Source organism: Lissotriton vulgaris, chromosome 5, assembly GCF_964263255.1.
Source record: "Lissotriton vulgaris chromosome 5, aLisVul1.2, whole genome shotgun sequence".
Classification (NCBI taxonomy): Eukaryota; Metazoa; Chordata; class Amphibia; order Caudata; family Salamandridae; genus Lissotriton; species Lissotriton vulgaris.
Window position 1 is genome coordinate 371,061,977 of NC_141693.1, and position 19,327 is coordinate 371,081,303.

The window sequence follows — 19,327 nt, forward strand, 5'->3', positions numbered from 1 at the left end:
GAGAGAGTCTCCTGGAGCCGGGTTTGGGTCGGCAACTAAGGACGCAGTTTTCGGAGCCGACGCAGCTCCCCCCTTTGCCTTGTCAAGTGGAAGCGGTACGGTTAGAGACTTGGGGTCGTCCTGCCGCTTCTTCGGTGCCTTTTTATGGTCGTCGACCTTCTTGGTGTCGATGCGACTCTTCAGAGCGTCGACCAACTTCGGCGCCGACGCAGCCGCGTCGGGCGTCTTCGCCTTTAACACCGTAGTCTTTGGATCGGCCATTTTGGCGTGGCTCTTGAGCTCGACGGCCATTTTGGATTTCTTCGGCGCCGAGACCTCCGAAGTCTTCGGCCCGACCAGTGCGACTTGCGCTTTCGGTTTCGATACGGGTGGCGTCGACACTGATGGTTTCACTTTCTGCACCGGGAGTGGTGCCGCACCAATGTCCGTGGCCGGGCCGGAAGGTGGAGCCGTGGGACGGGAATCAAGGCTTTGGGTAAGGCCCGAAGGCGATCCCTCGGCCTGGGCCTTAGAATGTGAACTGGCCCTCGAGTCAGTGTGAGGAAGCTCCTCCTCCGAGCTATCCTCTACGGTGGCAATGGCCCCGTCGTCGTCCCCTACCTCCTTGACGACTTCCTCGAACTCCTCGTCTTCCGCGTCGTAGTCCTCCTCGACCTCCGACGCCGGGTTAGAGTCCGAGATATTCTGGATGGAGTCGTCGTCTACATCCTCCTCGAAGATGTTCGCTGGAGGTGGTGCCGAACTCTTGGCCTGCAGTCTTGCGGCCGGGCGGAGCTTGAGAGTCTTCTTCGTCCGGAACTTGGAGCAGGCCATACACTTGGCCTCGTCGTGGTCCGGTGACAAGCACTTATTGCACACTGGGTGCACGTCGATATGCGGGTACTTTGAGGCACACACCGGGCACCTCTTAAATGGACTTCGTTCCATGATGAAGTAGTCTGGAGCGCCGTGTAGGCCCGTCCGCGCCGAAAGCACGCGGAAGGGTAGCAATGGTTCGGAGCCGATAAACAAACAAGCCCGAACGATAGACAATACCGACGCGAGTCCTAAAGACCTTTTGGTCTCAAGTAAAGAAAGTTAAACAATTATCGATTCCGACAGAGGGAACCGAAACACATCCGAACCCAATGGCGGAAAAAAACAATCTGGGGATGGAGTCGATGCCCATGCGCACTGTAGTCCAGGGGAGGAGCCACCTATCTCGTGATACTTCGAAGACTCTTCCAGGACAACAATGTGCAATCATTCGGACCCAACACTAGGCGGCGATCTATGCACAGATATGAATTCAGCAGCCCACATGCCTCGAACCCAGGCATCCCTAAGGCACCAATCGGAGTCGTAAGACTTCGAGAAAAGATCAAAAAATTATCCAAAAAGTTAGTCAAAAATTGACTAGGGTTACTGCTTTTTCCAGATCTGCGCTTGCTGGGGCGGAAAAAAGAAGAACTGACGTCAGCACGCGGAGGCGGCGTCTAAGTGCTCCGACGACGTCATCACGGCGCCCACGACGCAGACGACGGACGCGGAGCCGCAGATGACGCCTACCGACGCGCAAGGGTACTGCAACGCAAAAGTTTCCGGATCCAGTCTGACGCCTGGGGATATTCCAAGGTAAAGAATCTATCACTAACGTGTCTCTTTCAGATGTCTTCCTGCAAGTCCAGACATAGAGCATTAATAGCATAAAGAACTGTAAGCCAACTGGCCCCTTCTTCAACAGGATCAGTGTCCTGTGGAATATGAGGTGAAAGCCAAAGATGATCTGGATCTTGTGCTTACAGTGATGTCAAGGCAGAGATCTTAGTTAAAAAAAAGGTTGAATTATTATTAGTAGGGCTTATGTGCCACATTGGTTGGGATCGGGCCGACCTAAGTCTGTGAGTCTAACTTGGTGTCAAAAACAGATCTACCATCTGAGCCGGTAAAGAAGGGACCGGCGTGCACCTACAAGCCAGTGAAGAGGTTAGTATGGTACGGGCCTTTTAGTAGTTCGAGTGAGTGCAGACAGTATCAGGGACAGACCTACTGGTGGCCGTTTAACTGGAGACCCATGCACCTCCCTAGGGCCCAAAGGCATGCCAGAGGGAGAAAGAAGTGCAAAGAAAATTTGCAATATGGCCTCTTTGAAGTCCAGTAATCTTCTATGGGGGTTGGCCAGGGCTCAGGGAAGTCAGGGAGCACTGGGATCTGCTGTGAAACAGTTTTACATCCTTGGGAATGTGTAGCGGCTTACCTTATCTTGATGCTTTCACATCTTCGCATGTGATTTTGAGGCTTACTCCTTTTTATGCTTACCTTTTGGTGGAGATATCATTCCCTATTATAGTGTTAAAGAATTTAGAAATTGTCAGAAGATCGATATAGGGAGCGGAACCCCAGATCTGCATCAAAATGGTGTGGAAATAAAGATACTAACGTCAGTAGGCAGAGGTGGAACTTTTATACTGCTCTGCACAGTCACGTCCGGGGTAGTACGGAGTCACAGTGAAGTAAACTATGGTTTGCAATTGTATTGCTGAGAAATATTATAGAAGCTAGGAATTTACAGTTAGAAGTAGTCATTAGAACTGCTAACATTGGAATAATGCATCACCAATGACTATGCTATTAATACTGTGTCATGCTGGAAGGTAAGAGAATTTGGCAAGTTAGGAGATCCATTCTATTACTTCCTGACATGGTGTAAACAAATATTCTTAGGTTAAGTTCTAAGATTATGGGCCTTGTGTGGATCATGGCAGGCTGGCAAGATTCAGATGCTTTCGGATAAATCTCAAGTCAGACATTCAAGAGTTGTTTTGACAAGGATAAAGTTCCAGCTACCACTTCAACATTAAGAAACAAACCAGAAGAATAACGCTTTAAATACAACAATGCCATCTACGTCTCATAGGTAAATTGGGTCTCACCTGACAACTACCATCCTCCTTTGCTCCACAATCACAAAAGAAAGAGCCATATTTTGCATATGAAATCTCATGATCCTTGTGACAGACTTTCGCACAAACTGTACAGACTCCAACACCATCGACCATCTTGCAAGTGTGGCAGTGATACCTGAGAATGAAAGAATAATATGTAGAAAACTCTAGCAGAGGGAAGTAACAGCAGGAACATAGAAAACAAAAGACATCCAATCAGGGCTGCAAAGTCATGTCATGAAAACAGAATTAGAGTGACTGCTTCCAATGATAACCTAATCAAAGGCTATCATTCTGCTTACCCAAATCCATGAAACTGAATCACATCAAACAAACCTCACTGACACCCAGTAGAGACATTGTCCCGCCCACTTGTATTCTCCTCATAGTAATTTTTCCATATACTCTTCTCATGAGACCGTTCTCATAATACAGCCTGGCAAATACTGTCATTTCTATGACCAGATTTTTTAACTACCCAGACATGCTTTTCTCCCAGAGCCAATTCAACCATAAAAAGCATCTCAATTACCAAATCTTTCTTTGAATGCCCTAAGAAAATAATAACTGATAACTTCAGGCTAGGTAGGGATATGCTAGTGATAAAATCTTGAGCGTTTTTCTCTTTTTGCTTTCATTCTGATGCAAATGTCCCTAAGAAACAAGTTACTTGCGTCTAACGCACAAGTTACTTACCTTCGGTAACGATATATCTGTAAGAAACAGTAGATAGTATTAGATTCCTTACCCTAGAATATCCCCAGGCGTCAGACTGGATCCGGAAACTTTTGCGTAGCAGTAACCCTGCGCGTCGGTAGGCGTCGTCTGCGGCTCCGCGCCCGTCGGCGCCGGGATGACGTCCCCGGAGTACTTAGACGCCGCCCTCGCGCGCTGACGTCAGTTCTTATGCACAGCTTTTCCACACCAGAAACGCAGAGCCATGATAAAAACCAACACTGGTGCCATGAAACTAGGACCCTGGAAGGGGATGACCTTAACCCTAGATATCGGCTCGCAGAACGGGGAGGATGGGTGGGGCGGTAAGAAATCTAATACTAACTACTGTTTCTTACAGATATATCGTTACCGAAGGTAAGTAACTTGTGCATCTGAAAGAAACAGGTTAGTATTAGATTCCTTACCTTAGAATAGATACCCCAGCAATACCAACCCCGGTGGTGGGTTTGCGAACCAATAATCACACCAGAAACTCCTGGAGGACGGAACGGCCAAAGAAGCCATCCCTTCGGACTTGGCTGTCCAGGCAGTAGTGTCTTGCGAACGTGTGCAGCGAGGCCCACGCAGCTGGCTGACAGATGTCCTGCGAGGGGACTCCCCGGCCCAGGGCAGTAGTAGCCGCCGTGGCCCGAGTGGAATGGGCCCTCAGCCCAACAGGAGGCTCCTTTTTAGCCAAAGAGTAGCATACCTTGATGCACAACACGACCCACCGAGAGATGGTCAGCTTGTGCACCGCCCGACCTTTCTTAGCGCCCACGTAACCAACAAAGAGTTGGTCATCCACCCGGAACTGGCTTGTGCGATCCAGATAGAACGAGAACGCACGTTTTGGGTCAAGACGGTGGAGCCGCTCGTCCTCTTTAGAGAGATGCGGAGGTGGAAAGAAGGTGGGCAAGGTGATGGACTGCCCGATGTGGAAGGCTGTGACTACTTTGGGCAGGAAAGAGGGTCTTGTCCGCAACACAACCTTGCCCGGATGGAGAGAAAGGAAGGGTGGCTTGGATGAAAGAGCCTGGAGCTCATTCACTCTCCTGGCAGAGGTGATGGCAACCAGGAAAGCAATCTTAAGCGTAAGACGGAGAGGACAGGTATGAAGCGGCTCAAATGGAGCGCACATCAGGTAAGTCAGAACCAGGTTCAAGTCCCACTGGGGCATCATGAAAGGAACAGGGGTGAACATATGAGTGATGCCCTTCAAGAACCTATTTATAATCGGGACTTGAACAAAGAAGGCTGATCAGGTAGCCTTAAGAAGGAGGAAAGGGCAGAAAGGTAGCCCTTGATAGTGCCCAGAGCAGAGCTCTGCTGGGCGAGAGAAAGAAGGAAGAGGAGAACCTCAGAAAGGGGGGCAGAGAGTGGATCCACAGCCTTTGCTGTGCACCATGCCACAAATCTGTTCCACCTGCAGGCGTATACCGACTTTGTGGAGGGACACCTGGCTGCCAGAATGATGTTGCAAACTTCAGGAGGCAAGTCAAATGGCCTTCACTGTCGCCGCTCAATCTCCAAGCATGGAGGTGGAGACTGGACAGGTTCGGGTGGAGTACCGTCCCCTGCTGCTGCGACAGAAGGTCCTCCTGAAGAGGCAGACGAATCGTGGGACCGACAGCCATGCTGAGTAGGTCGGGATTCCAGTATCTGTGTGCCCAGTCCGGAGCCACAAGGATAACTTGGGCCCAGTCGCGTCTGATCTTCTTCAGAACTCTGGGCAGAAGTGGTATAGGCGGAAAGGCATACAACAGAGCGCAGCTCCACACGCGACGAAGAGCGTCTCCGAGCGAGTGCCGCCTTGGAAATTCCAACGTGCAGAACTGATGACATTGCGCATTCTCTTCTATGGCGAATAGACCTAACGAAGGCTCTCCCCACTGCTGAAAGAGGCCTTGCGCCACGTCCTAGTTCAGACCTCATTCGTGATCCATCATGCACCGACGGCTGAGTTTGTCCGCCCTGGCGTTCAGGGAACCTGCCAGGAACCTGCCAGGTGTTGAACCACCAGGGTCACGCCCTGATGTTCCAGCCACTGCCAGAGGCGCAGAGCCTCCTGGCATACGGTCCACGACCCCACCCCGCCCAGTTTGTTGCAGTACCACATGGCGGTGGTGTTGTCCGTGAACACCTACAAATACCGCCCCCAGGACAGAGGGGAGGAATGCCTTCAGTGCAAGTCGGATCGCCCGCAGCTCCAGAAGGTTGACGTGGAGCCGGAACTCCGCTGGAGACCAGAGGCCTCTGATCTCCACCTCTCAGTTGTGGCCCCCCCAGCCATGGAGGGACGAGTCCGTCACAACCACGTGCTACGGTTGGGGTAGGGAGAGGGATCTGCCTGTAATGGCAGAGTTTTTGGCTTTATTTAGCAGTGATATAGATCATTAATCTTGCTCACATCTAGTATAGGTATTCTTAGCCTGTGTTGGCCCTTTTAAGCCCTTTTTCCAGACCTAGAAGAGGATAGCTGCTTAATATGCCTTTATTCTTGACTTTGACCTGTCTATTGCCTATTGGCTTTGACATATTAGACACATTGGTATGGTTTATGTAGGTATTCTGACAGAGCTAAGGAGCATTTCACCCCTTTCAGGCCTACAGGCCTAGAGCTAGAGGGACTCCATCTTGATGAAGCTGAGAGGCTTTTCAGGGCAAAGGCAAAGTTTATAGTTAAGGCTGTTGTTCGCTTGGAGAGAACCGGCTCGGGCTGGCCCCTATCGAAGGAATGTATTTTTCTCCACTCCGAAGACACAACTTCAGGCTGGCCAGCTGGGAACGTGTCCTTGGTACGGGGAGGTACAAGAATTTGGTGGGCGGCAGGTTACTGGCCGTAACTTTCCATGAAAGGACAAGCTTCCATATTAGTGAGCTACAGGAGAGGAGGAGTGGTCAGTTCAGTTTGGAGTTCAGTCCAGCGTGGTGTGCAGTTCAGCGTGGTGCTCAGAACAGCTTGGAGCACAGAACAGCTGGGAGCTCAGTCAGCTTGGAGCTCAGAACAGCTTGCAGAGAGAGAGAGAATGTCTGCTGGAGCTGCAGAATAGAGTGCAGTTCTTAAATGGAGAAAGAAGGCAGACGATTGCTGAAGAGGAGAGAGAAAGCAGTGCAGAGAGCATCAAAGAAGGCTGTCAGCTGGAGCAACTGAACCAGAGGCGTGGTGATGTGGTGAAGGAGGGAGAGACAGAGAGAGCCCTAATCCCACCAGAGGCAGAGAGAGAGCCCTAATCCCACCAGAGGCAGAGAGAGAAATCTTCCTTCTAATAGGTGAGGTAGTCTGAATTAGGTACACTTACAACACCTTAATCTTGTTCTTATTCCCTAGGATGTCTAACTAATCCTTTCCCTTTCAGCGGAGTGTTCCTGTTATGTTTAATCCTTCTCTTTCAGCGGTGTGTTAAAGTTACTGCTAGTTATAGAGACCCCCCATAGTTTTGTATATGTATGTTTTATTATTGATAAAATAAATGACCCCATTAATTAGTGAATTAGTGTGCATGAGTTCTTTTATAATAAAGTTATCCTGGCTTCTAGCCAGTTGCTGTTGAGCCACTGATGGATCAGAAGGGAGTAGGAGCGCTTAAATCAAGAAATAACTCAATCACATAGTGTGTATATCTTTGTCCCCATACAGTGAGGGTAATCTTTCCTGGTAGGTATTACTGTTTGAACAGATGCTACCCCTGATCAGGTAAGTAATAGTGAGGGAGAGAGGAGACTTGCAACTAAGGGACTAAGTTAGTACACCATCCCATAATATTATTGTAGTAGCAGACCTTTAGTGAAGAGACTTCCCAATATATATATATATATAGGTGTTCATAGGAATGTGGTCGTCGTTGATATACGGCGTTAGTGAGAACACTGGGGAGGATTACCAGTGCCTATACCCACAGGATTGTGGCTTGAATAAGTGAGAGCACTAGGAGGTCGAACTAGTGTGTAGTTTTGCAGGATTGCAAACAGTTTGGAAAAGGGAGCATTGGGTTCTGCAGGCCCGTGTGTAGACACACCGGATTGTGTGTCGTATCTGCCCTAGGGTAGAACGGTCTGGGTCAGGGTGGCCGCGAGACCAACTGATGTGAATAAGTGTGGTGTAGGGTATGGATATCCCTAGTAATCAGTGAGTATTCTTAGTATCCCTATAGATTTAGTGGTGTTTTTAATAATATGAGCTTGTATATTGCGAGTTCCCCATCCTCAGGTAGGTACCAGGTGCCTGGATAGTTGGTCCTGAGGAGGGGTGTGATTGTGTTCTGGCTGGGTTGGAGGGGCCCCTGGGGGCTGATCCCACCTACTCAGAAAATCCAGCCATAACATTTGGCGTAGTCGTCATCTTACGAATCCTGTGTGATCTGGCCATGTGCTTAGAGAGTTTCCCATGTGTTCTGAGGGAGTGCCCTGAACGCTGGTTCCATCTGGCGTAATGTTGCAGTTTATGTAGCCTGTTAGACCTATGGGCTTGAACAGTTGCAGCGTGAGGAGATTGCATTACATCATGGCATTTGGCTTATTCAGTGTGGAAGGAATGGTTTTCATCTTGGTGTTTAAACTGTCAGAGTTGAAGGATGGCATTACATGAGGAAGCCAGTTACATCTTTGTGATGGTCCAATTGTATAAATGTGTGTAAAAAATGCTTTTAAATTGCCCATTAAATTGCTTGCTGCATCTGCTTATGCTGTGCAATGTGAAATGTGTTCATTGTTCTATGATTTGTGGAGTTCTTTGAATATAGCTCCTTGTAAATATGACTTGTGAATAGCGCCATGTTAATGTGGCTTGTGAGGTGCAGGTTCTCATGTTGATCTACTGTGTTCCTTGTGCATTGCGCCTTGGATATATTGTTTGTGTAAAGCTTGTCTTGTAAATATGGCTTGTGAATAGCGCCATATTATTGTGGCTTGTGAGGTGCATGTTCTCATGTTGATCTGCTGTGTTCCTTGTGCATTGCGCCTTGGAAATATTGTTTGTGAAAAGTTTGTCTTGTAAATATGGCTTGTGAATAGCGCCATGTGGTCATGGCCTGGACAGGGCATGTTATTACGTTAGGCAGGAGAGAGCTGGATCTCTCTCGGGTGCTTGGGGATAACGTTTTTGAAAATATGTGTACGTGTTAGCTGTAAACGTGAAAAAATGTGCTCATGATTTTCCCATGTATCTGCAGACGTTGGGGAATGATTCTGCTTGAGCTGCCAAAGGGTTAATATCTTGAGTTGAGATGGCAGTCTTTATTTTTAACATGCTGTCAACATGCATGGTTATCTGACCTGACTATAAAAGTCAGTGGATTATTTGATGGTTTGATTTTGACTTTTTTTTTGGTTCCTTGGTCTGCCTATGTGCTTTGTCAACTTCTTGACGGGAAGGTAACATCTTGTGCTTTGCAAAGGGTTTTGTTCATTTCACATTCTTTTTGAAATGCGTCTACGAATTTGTGTGGGTTTGCCTTGGAACTGATGTGGTTATAAATCAACCAGTCGGATTGAGATAAAGGGTTTGCACGGAGAGAGAAAATGAGTGAAATGTTAAAAAAAATGGCCCTGTTACAGTGCACGCTACGGAGCTGTTTTCATTAATTATTTCTTTGAGGGGTTTCCATCTAGATAGGAATGTGCTGGTTGCAATGATCACAGGTTGAGAATAATCAATCTTGCCCGACAGTGCATGGTAACATGTGCTTTTAATTAGTGAAAGGCAACCGTGTGCCTTTGAAAAAATGTTAAATGTAACATTATTATTTTCCCAAATGTAAATTAAAATGTATTCTTTTATAAATGTGTCAGCAAAACCTTTTTTAATAAGTTCACCAACTCAGTTACAAAATAATAGGCTGTTTACTAGTGTATGAATGTGGCCCTTTTATTAGGTTGGCTTAAATGGCTTACATGTTAAATTACATTGTAATGTACAATTATGTTGTTTTAAAATTATTTCTCTTTCAGCAGCTGACAATGGTCCATGTTAATTCGTTTTTTCAAATGCAGAATGTATAATCTTGTGTACAAAACTTAGTTGCCCCTTTCTAAATAAGTGCCCATATTTTAAATGTCTTGCCTTTAGCTGAATTAGTTAGACAAAAGTCTTTTTAGAAACTGGAGCTTTTAATTAGCAGTACACTGCAACAGAATTGTTTTTTTTTTTAAATGCTAGCTTTCGTTGGTTAGCACAATCAGGCCTGGGAACAGGCAAGGAATTTGTTTGTCGACCTTGGCAGACCAGCTGGTTTGTGCAGACGAGTTTTTTTTTTTTTCCTTCCCTCTGCAGGTTCCGATCACGTCCCTGTTCGTTATGATTGGCTACAATCCAATTTTCTTCCGCGGATGGCTTGTTTATTTAAGGGCGGGGGACCTCGCTCTTCCTGGCTGTTGACGCAGGCGGCTTCATTGCCTGCTGATAAGGGACTCTTGCAGACTCTTGCCCTTAGAGTTAGTTAGTTGCAGTGGGCCTGGGCGGGCTTCTCTGACCAGGGAAATGGGAGGCTTGCAGTGCCCTGCTCCTGCTGTTTGGCGGTAATTCAAATTACTTCATACTGTAGCCTGGCTCCTGCTCTGAAGGGAGGGGCTGGCTTAGAGAGGATTAGGGTATGATAGGCCCCACTTCATAAACTTAAAAATTAAATTTTGAATGTTTTTAATTAATTAGGATATTTTTCTTTTCAATAATGGAAGGCACCCGGGGTGCTTTTTAAATAAAAATGTTATTTTGCAAGATTAATGATACTTGTTTTCTTGTCTCTAGGATTGCTGGGTTGTGGTTGTGCGTGGGTCCCTCCCCCTTCCACTTCCTTTCTTGTTTTAGTTTTTTACTTTCATGTTTTTATTTTAGTTTATTATTTTTGGATGATGGAATCAGACAAGACCAGACCAGACCAGACCAGACCAGACCAGACCAGACCGGAAGGGTGATGGATGGCTGCATCGGAGGAAGTGTCCGGATACCGAAGATGCAGGGTGGTGGCCTACACTGAAGAATTAAAATTCACTTTTTTTTTTTGGACTCGGTTACATAATTCCTTGGCCTGCAATTTTTTTTTTTTTGTTGTTGTTGACATCACTACGAGCAGGCCCCACTTTTAAAAAAAAAAAAAAAAACACAAACATGTTTTATTTGTGATAGAATCATACAGGGATTTGGTTGCATAATCCCTTGGACAAGCAGGCCCCACTTTTAAAGCAAAAAACATGTCACCTATTATAGTTTTTCTGTTTTCTTCAAAACAGTTTTTGCCAATGAAGGACTTTTTTTTTTTTTGAATGGTGCTGCACACATGTGTTCCACAGTATGATGTAAAATGGATGTTTTAAGCTTGGTGTTACACCAGCTATCTTGTAGAAATGGGGTTGTTTTTTTTTTTACTGTTCTTACATTTTCACCTTGATTGATCAAAGGGTGGTTACCTTAGACTTTGGATTGTCCTGGGAGGTGTGTCTTTTAGTATGATTATGTATTAATGTTTGCCCAAACCTTGACACAGTTTGTCATGTCTACTTCTCAGATTTCACTTTAAATTGACGAATGTCAGTAGGTAGGCCTCATTTAGGCCCATTGTTATTTTCATCCCACAAACATGCCCCTACACCAATAGATTTCATGAGTCATCATTAGCTTAAGTTGCCTAGAGTAGGTAGGGCTCATTTAGGCCCTTTGTTGTTTTCTCATTAGGAGTTGAAACACATTTAGTTCTTAAGTTGACAATAGTAGGTAGGCCTCATTTAGGCTTAAGTTGTCCGAAGTAGGCCCCATTTAGGCCCCTTGCTGTTTTCATTCAACACATAAGTCCCTACATCACTAGATTTCACCAGTTATCATTAGAAGTTGAGGTACATTTAGTTTGAGGATGCTTTGGTTACTTTCTGTTGTTATCAGATCCAATCTCAGATATGTTTCAGCATTCAAGTCAAGGGTGCTTTGATTTGTTTTCAGTTGGTTGTTAGGTTTCTATTCCCTACAATTGAGTTTCAGGTGGAATTTCCTTGAGTTGTCATTGTTTTTAGGGAGTTTTTTAGGTTTTGATTTGTTGATAGATTGTGTTGATGTTTGTTTATCTGGATGTTATTGTTTATAAGATGTTCGCAAGATAAGGATCTAAGGGTGGATGGCAGAGTTTTGGACTCTATTTAGCAGTGATATAGATCTTAATCTTGCTCACATCTAGGATAGGTATTCTTAGCCTATGTTGGATAGATTATGTTGATGTTTGTTTAGATGGATGTTGTTGTTTATTGATGTTCGCAAGATAAGGATCTAAGGGTGCAGTGTAATGGCAGAGTTTTTGGCTTTATTTAGCAGTGATATAGATCATTAATCTTGCTCACATCTAGTATAGGTATTCTTAGCCTGTGTTGGCCCTTTTAAGCCCTTTTTCCAGACCTAGAAGAGGATAGCTGCTTAATATGCCTTTATTCTTGACTTTGACCTGTCTATTGCCTATTGGCTTTGACATATTAGACACATTGGTATGGTTTATGTAGGTATTCTGACAGAGCTAAGGAGCATTTCACCCCTTTCAGGCCTACAGGCCTAGAGCTAGAGGGACTCCATCTTGATGAAGCTGAGAGGCTTTTCAGGGCAAAGGCAAAGTTTATAGTTAAGGCTGTTGTTCGCTTGGAGAGAACCGGCTCGGGCTGGCCCCTATCGAAGGAATGTATTTTTCTCCACTCCGAAGACACAACTTCAGGCTGGCCAGCTGGGAACGTGTCCTTGGTACGGGGAGGTACAAGAATTTGGTGGGCGGCAGGTTACTGGCCGTAACTTTCCATGAAAGGACAAGCTTCCATATTAGTGAGCTACAGGAGAGGAGGAGTGGTCAGTTCAGTTTGGAGTTCAGTCCAGCATGGTGTGCAGTTCAGCGTGGTGCTCAGAACAGCTTGGAGCACAGAACATCTGGGAGCTCAGTCAGCTTGGAGCTCAGAACAGCTTGCAGAGAGAGAGAGAATGTCTGCTGGAGCTGCAGAATAGAGTGCAGTTCTTAAATGGAGAAAGAAGGCAGACGATTGCTGAAGAGGAGAGAGAAAGCAGTGCAGAGAGCATCAAAGAAGGCTGTCAGCTGGAGCAACTGAACCAGAGGCGTGGTGATGTGGTGAAGGAGGGAGAGACAGAGAGAGCCCTAATCCCACCAGAGGCAGAGAGAGAGCCCTAATCCCACCAGAGGCAGAGAGAGAAATCTTCCTTCTAATAGGTGAGGTAGTCTGAATTAGTTACACTTACAACACCTTAATCTTGTTCTTATTCCCTAGGATGTCTAACTAATCCTTTCCCTTTCAGCGGAGTGTTCCTGTTATGTTTAATCCTTCTCTTTCAGCGGTGTGTTAAAGTTACTGCTAGTTATAGAGACCCCCCATAGTTTTGTATATGTATGTTTTATTATTGATAAAATAAATGACCCCATTAATTAGTGAATTAGTGTGCATGAGTTCTTTTATGATAAAGTTATCCTGGCTTCTAGCCAGTTGCTGTTGAGCCACTGATGGATCAGAAGGGAGTAGGAGCGCTTAAATCAAGAAATAACTCAATCACATAGTGTGTATATCTTTGTCCCCATACAGTGAGGGTAATCTTTCCTGGTAGGTATTACTGTTTGAACAGATGCTACCCCTGATCAGGTAAGTAATAGTGAGGGAGAGAAGAGACTTGCAACTAAGGGACTAAGTTAGTACACCATCCCATAATATTATTGTAGTAGCAGACCTTTAGTGAAGAGACTTCCCAATATATATATATATATATATATAGGTGTTCATAGGAATGTGGTCGTCGTTGATATACGGCGTTAGTGAGAACACTGGGGAGGATTACCAGTGCCTATACCCACAGGATTGTGGCTTGAATAAGTGAGAGCACTAGGAGGTCGAACTAGTGTGTAGTTTTGCAGGATTGCAAACAGTTTGGAAAAGGGAGCATTGGGTTCTGCAGGCCAGTGTGTAGACACACCGGATTGTGTGTCATATCTGCCCTAGGGTAGAACGGTCTGGGTCAGGGTGGCCGCGAGACCAACTGATGTGAATAAGTGTGGTGTAAGTTATGGATATCCCTAGTAATCAGTGAGTATTCTTAGTATCCCTATAGATTTAGTGGTGTTTTTAATAATATGAGCTTGTATATTGCGAGTTCTCCATCCTCAGGTAGGTACCAGGTGCCTGGATAGTTGGTCCTGAGGAGGGATGTGATTGCGTTCTGGCTGGGTTGGAGGGGCCCCTGGGGGCTGATCCCACCTACTCAGAAAATCCAGCCATAACACTGCCGCTTACCCAATCGCGGTCCGTGAGCTACCACTGCAACTGTCTTGCAGTGCCCTCCGAGATCAAGACCTGGTTGGACAAGTTGCCCTGATGCTGGGCCCACTGAAACTTCAGGTCCCACTGCAGAGCCCGCATCCGCCACCTGGCGTGATGCCCCAGAAGGATGCAGGAGGCCATCCGCCCCAGAAGCCGCAGCGTCAACCTGACCGAGACTCGGGATAATGGCTGAAAGATCGGAATCAGAGCCTGAATATCCCGAACCCGCTGTTCGGGAGGATAAACCCGAAACTGCGCTGAGTCTAGAACCGCTCCGATGAGGAGGAGCTTCTGAGAGGGACACAGGTGTGACTTCGGCACATTGATGAAGAACCCCAGCCGGTGCAGGAGTTAGGCTGTAGTCTGGAGGTGGCTGACGACTGTCTGGGGCGAGCCCGCCTTTAACATACCAGTCGTCGAGGTAGGGGAAGACTGAAACCCCTAACCTGCGCAGATGAGCTTTCGTGAAAACCCGTGGGGTGCTGGTAAGGCAGAAGGGCAGCACGGTAAACTGAAAGGGCTCGTGGCCTACCGTGAACCGCAGGTAACGCCGGTAGGCCGGCAGGACGGGGATGTGAAAATAAGCGTCCTGCAAGTCCAACACTACCATCCAGTCTCCCGGGTCCAGGGCAGCTAAGACCTGAGCCAAAGTCAGCATCTTGAAGGCTAAGTTACTTACCTGTAATCCTAGTTCTCTTCCAGGGATATCCTCATCAAAGTCATAAGCACTGAATATTCCCGTCCATGTGGGACCCCGGAAACAATATAAAAATATATGTAAAAAACACATATCTCGCTCCAAATATGTACATACATATATCATTTTTCTCACAACAATGCAGCCCCAAAACCAAGGCTAGACAATGTAAACACTTGTATATGCACAGCAATTAGGAAGGAAACAAAAAACACATTAGGTCAAATAGTCCTTGAACTTTGTGTTTTAATGAGTAAAAAACACTCAAATCCTGAAAATTGCTCATAAAAGACATTGTCAGCCATAAACTGCATTAAAAAGTAATAACACAAACTGAAAGCATTTTCAGCTAGAAAATGGCACTGTGCCTTTAAGGTAGCCATGACCCAAGGCTTCCCATCATGCCTCAGGGGTGACAGTTAGGTCAGTTCTTTGCATAATCCTGAAGTCAGGGCTAAACCACAAGTCAGATATATATATCTCTCATTTACCTGGTGTAGGAGAGTGGGGTCTGCAATCCTATGGTCACCCCCGATTTTTGCTTTTTGATTCACTGGTTTACGACTTTCCCTGGCTGTGGGCCTGCTAATCAGACCCACAGCCTAGCTGTTCTCTCTCTAAATTGACACACATGTACCTTAGGTGCATCTACCAATTGGTACTGGGCCACCTTATCAGTCCCTGTACAGAATACCTTAGGTATCCAGGGCATAGGTGTACCCAGGGCCTACCAGGGGCTGCAGCATGTATTATGCCACCCCTGGCTGGCCACTCAAATCTGACACAACTGGCTGCACGAGAGCTGGGGCAAGGTGGTGTAAACACCCTTTGCTTTAGATATAGTATTCCTATATCTAACCCTAAAATGGACACATGTATTCCTATCAGTCACTCCTATGGCAGGCCTTATCAATCCTGAAGGCAGAGTGCTTGGAAGTATGTGAGATGGTGCTCTGGCATGAGCTGAGCCCATTTGCAGCTTGCGGAACCGAGTCCTAATAGCTGTTCCATGATAACGCATACCATATACTCTTAAGTGCATTAAAATCCTCGAGGTTATTTGCTAACTTTGGTATCGCTTTATCAAAACATGTCGAGTAAGGTGTCATACGAATTGGAATACTAACCCCTCGCCAATTCTGGCGGCGGGATTAGCATTCCACCCTTCTAGAGGGATACGACATGTATGTAACTGTGAACCCGGTTAAAGTTAACTCGAGCCTCAGCATCACAAAATGTATGCTGCCACCACAGACACAAGTCTGACCTCCTGCTGCTGGGAGTCCTTCCAGCTAGGAGAGCTCGGACAAAGGGTTTCCTGTCAGGGGCGGTGCTAGCACCATCCCAGACAGGGTTTTGTGTATCCCAGGTAGGCAGGGCTGAGAGGAAGGTGACTGCAAGTGGCTCACTGTACATATGCCGGCTCGAACCAGTTCCAGGGGCACCCCAGCCCCTGAGCTGGGGAGAGTCCGGACAAAGGAGAGGGGTGTAACCACCCTCCTCCTGGTCCCACCCATGGGCAGGACCTAGTCGCGTGCCAGCCCCTTTTCTTAGGATAAAGGTAGGAGCGGGCCCCCTTCCCAAATTAGATAATCTTGAATCTTCAATCAAAGACATTTCTAGAGCGCACTACATACCCGTAGGGTCTCAAGGCGCTGGGGGTAGGGGCGGTGCCGCTACTGCTCGAACAGCCAGGTCTTCAGCTTCTTCCTGAAGGAGAGGTGGTCTTGGGTCAGGTGCAGGTCGGTCGGGAGGGAGTTCCAGGTCTTGGCGGCCAGGTAGGAGAAGGACCTTCCTCCTGTAGTCGCTCTTCGGATGCGGGGGACCGCGGCGAGGGCGTGGTTGGCTGAACGGAGGTGGCGTTTGGGAGCGTAGAAGTTGATTCGGCTGTTGAGGTAGCTCGGGCCTTGGTCGTGTAGGGCTTTGTGTGCGTGGGTGAGGAGGCGGAAGGTGATTCTTTTGTTGACGGGGAGCCAGTGTAGGTCTCTCAGATGTCCGGAGATGTGGCTGGTTCGTGGGATGTCGAGGATGAGTCTGGCTGAGGCGTTCTGGATCCGCTGGAGTCTCTTCTGGAGCTTGGCGGTGGTACCGGCGTAGAGGGCGTTGCCGTAGTCCAGTCGGCTAGTGACGAGGGCCTGGGTGACGGTCTTCCTGGTCTCGGTGGGGATCCACCAGAAGATCTTCCGTAGCATGCGTAGGATGTTGAAGCACGCCGAGGAGACGTTGTTGACTTGTCTGGTCATGGAGAGGGAGGAGTCCAGGATGAAGCCCAGGTTGCGTGCATGGTCTGTCGGTTTGGGTGCGGTGCCCAGGGCGGGAGGCCACCAGGAGTCGTCCCAGGCGGAGGGTGAAGAGCCCAGGATGAGGACCTCCGTCTTGTCTGAGTTCAGTTTCAGGCGGCTGGTCGTCATCCACTCGGCTACCTCTTTCATCCCTTCGTGCAGGTTGGCTCTTGCGGCGGCGGGGTCGTTGGTCAGGGAGAGGATCAGCTGGGTGTCGTCGGCGTAGGAGATTATGCTGAGGTTGTGTTGGCGTGCGATGGCCGCGAGGGGGCTCATGTAGACATTGAAGAGGGTGGGGCTCAGCGAGGATCCTTGGGGGACGCCGCAGATGACTTCGGTGGCCTCTGACTTGTACGGTGGTAGGCGGACTCTCTGTGTTCTTCCGTCGTGGAAGGAGATGATCCATTCCAGAGCCTTGTCCTGGATTCCGATATTGCTGAGGCGCTGTACTAGGGTGCGGTGGCAGACCGTGTCGAATGCCGCGGAGAGGTCTAGGAGGATGAGGGCCGCTGTTTCTCCGTTGTCCATCAGGGCTCAGATGTCATCGGTGGCGGCGATGAGGGCGGTCTCGGTGCTGTGGTTGGCTCGGAAGCCAGACTGTGAGGGGTCGAGGGATCCATTCGTCTCGAGGAAGGCGGCCAGCTGCTTGTTGACGGTCTTCTCGATGACTTTGGCTGGAAACGGGAGGAGCTAGATGGGGCGGTAGTTCTTGAGTTCGGTGGGGTCCGCTGTGGGTTTTTTGAGTAGAGCGCTGAGTTCGGCGTGCTTCCAGCTCTCGGGGAAGGTGGCGGTGTCGAAGGATGTGTTGATGATGTCTCGCAGGTGGGGTGCGATGACAGCGTCGGCCTTGTTGAAGACGTGGTGAGGGCAGGGGTCGGTCGGCGATCCGGAGTGGATGGAGTTCATTGTGCGGATGGTGTCTTCGGTGCTGATCGGGGTCCAGGCGTGGAGGGTGGTGGTGGGGGGTGGTTGTTCGGTCGTGGTGTGCGTTGGTTGGTTGTTGAAGCTGTTGTGTATGTCAGCGATCTTGTTGTGGAAGTATGAGGCGAGGGAGTTGCAGAGGTCTTGCGATGGGGTGATGTCGTTGTTTCCTGCGCTGGGGTTGGATAGCTCTTTCACGATGTTGAAGAGTTCCTTGCAGTTGTGTGCGTTGTTGTCCAGCCGGTCCTTGAATGCAGTTTTCTTGGCGGCGCGGATCAGCTGGTGGTGCTTCCGGGTGGCAAGCTTGAAGGAGGTCCTGTTGTCCGGTGTAGGTTCCCTTCTCCAGACTTTCTCGAGGGCTCGGCAGTTCTTCTTAAAGCTCTTGAGTTCGTCGGTGAACCATGGGGCTTTCTTGCTGCCGGGTCTGCTGGGCGGGGTCCTCAGCGGGGCGAGCTCGTCCGCGCAGTTGCTGATCCACTTCGTGAGGTTGTCGGCGGCCTTGCTGGAGTTCGCTGAGCTGGCAGGAGGGTGCTGGCTCAGGGAGGTGGCAAGCTGGTCGGCTGTGATCTTGTTCCAGCTTCTGCGGGCAGCCTGTTGCTGGTGGTGGTGGGTCGTCGTTCTTTTGAAGGTGAAGTGGACGCAGCTGTGGTCCGTCCATTGAAGCTCTGTGGCGTGGCTGAAGTCGATGTCTGTGCAGGAAGAGAAGACTGCGTCGAGTGTGTGTCCGGCGAGGTGGGTGGGGGTGGACACCAGCTGCTTGAGTCCAAGGTTGTCGAGGTTGTCGAGCAGGGTGCTGGTGTTGCGGTCGTTGTTGTTCTCCAGGTGGAAGTTGAGGTCCCCCAGGAGGATGTAGTCAGCGGAGGGGAGGGCATGCGGGCTGAGGAAGTCGGCGATGTCCTCGCTGAATTGGGTGCGTGGTCCCGGAGGTCGGTAGATCAGGGTGCCTCTGAGGGTGGTCTTCGGGTCGGTGTGGATCTGGAAATGCAGGTGTTCGGCAGTGGTCAGGGTGTTGTCGGTGCTGGTCCCGAGACGGATGGTGTTCCTGTGGATGATGGCGATGCCTCCTCCTATCTGGTTGGCGGTGCGATCCCTCCGGGTGATCTTGTAGCCCTCTGGGATGGCGATGTCGGGAGCTGAAGAGGTGTTCATCCAAGTCTCCGTGAGGAAGGCAACGTCCGGGGCTGTGGCGTCTAGGAGGTTCCAGAGTTCGATGGCGTGTCTGTGGACGGAGCGGGTGTTGAGCAGGATGCACTTGAGGTGGGTGCTGCTGGTGTTCGACTTGGCGGGTGCTGGTGCGAGGCAGGTCCGGATGCAGGTGAACTTGCAGGCGTGGCAGCTGAAGGGTCCGTGGGTGCGTCGTGGTGTGGCTCGGTAGCATCCTGGGAATCGGCCAGTGTTGAGTGCGATGAGGGTGGCGGCGGTGTACGTCAGGCGGGTCGGTCGGGGTCCTCGTGGGCCAGGGGTCCTGGCGCTGGGCGCGATCCGGTCGCAGACGGGCTTACCTTTGG

At 48.8% G+C, this 19,327-nt stretch overlaps 1 protein-coding gene across 14 annotated transcripts in view; it reads right to left on the reverse strand.

Moving 5' to 3' along the window:
- Positions 1 to 19,327, reverse strand: part of UBR4 (ubiquitin protein ligase E3 component n-recognin 4) — a 1,723,360-nt gene that overhangs the window by 1,297,021 nt on the left and 407,012 nt on the right. For all 14 annotated transcript variants that reach the window (XM_086921716.1, XM_086921718.1, XM_086921717.1 and 11 more), the window contains exon 18: positions 2,913 to 3,060. In XM_086921716.1, coding sequence (XP_086777842.1) covers positions 2,913 to 3,060 — 148 coding nt within the window. The remainder of the gene's footprint in view (positions 1 to 2,912; positions 3,061 to 19,327) is intronic.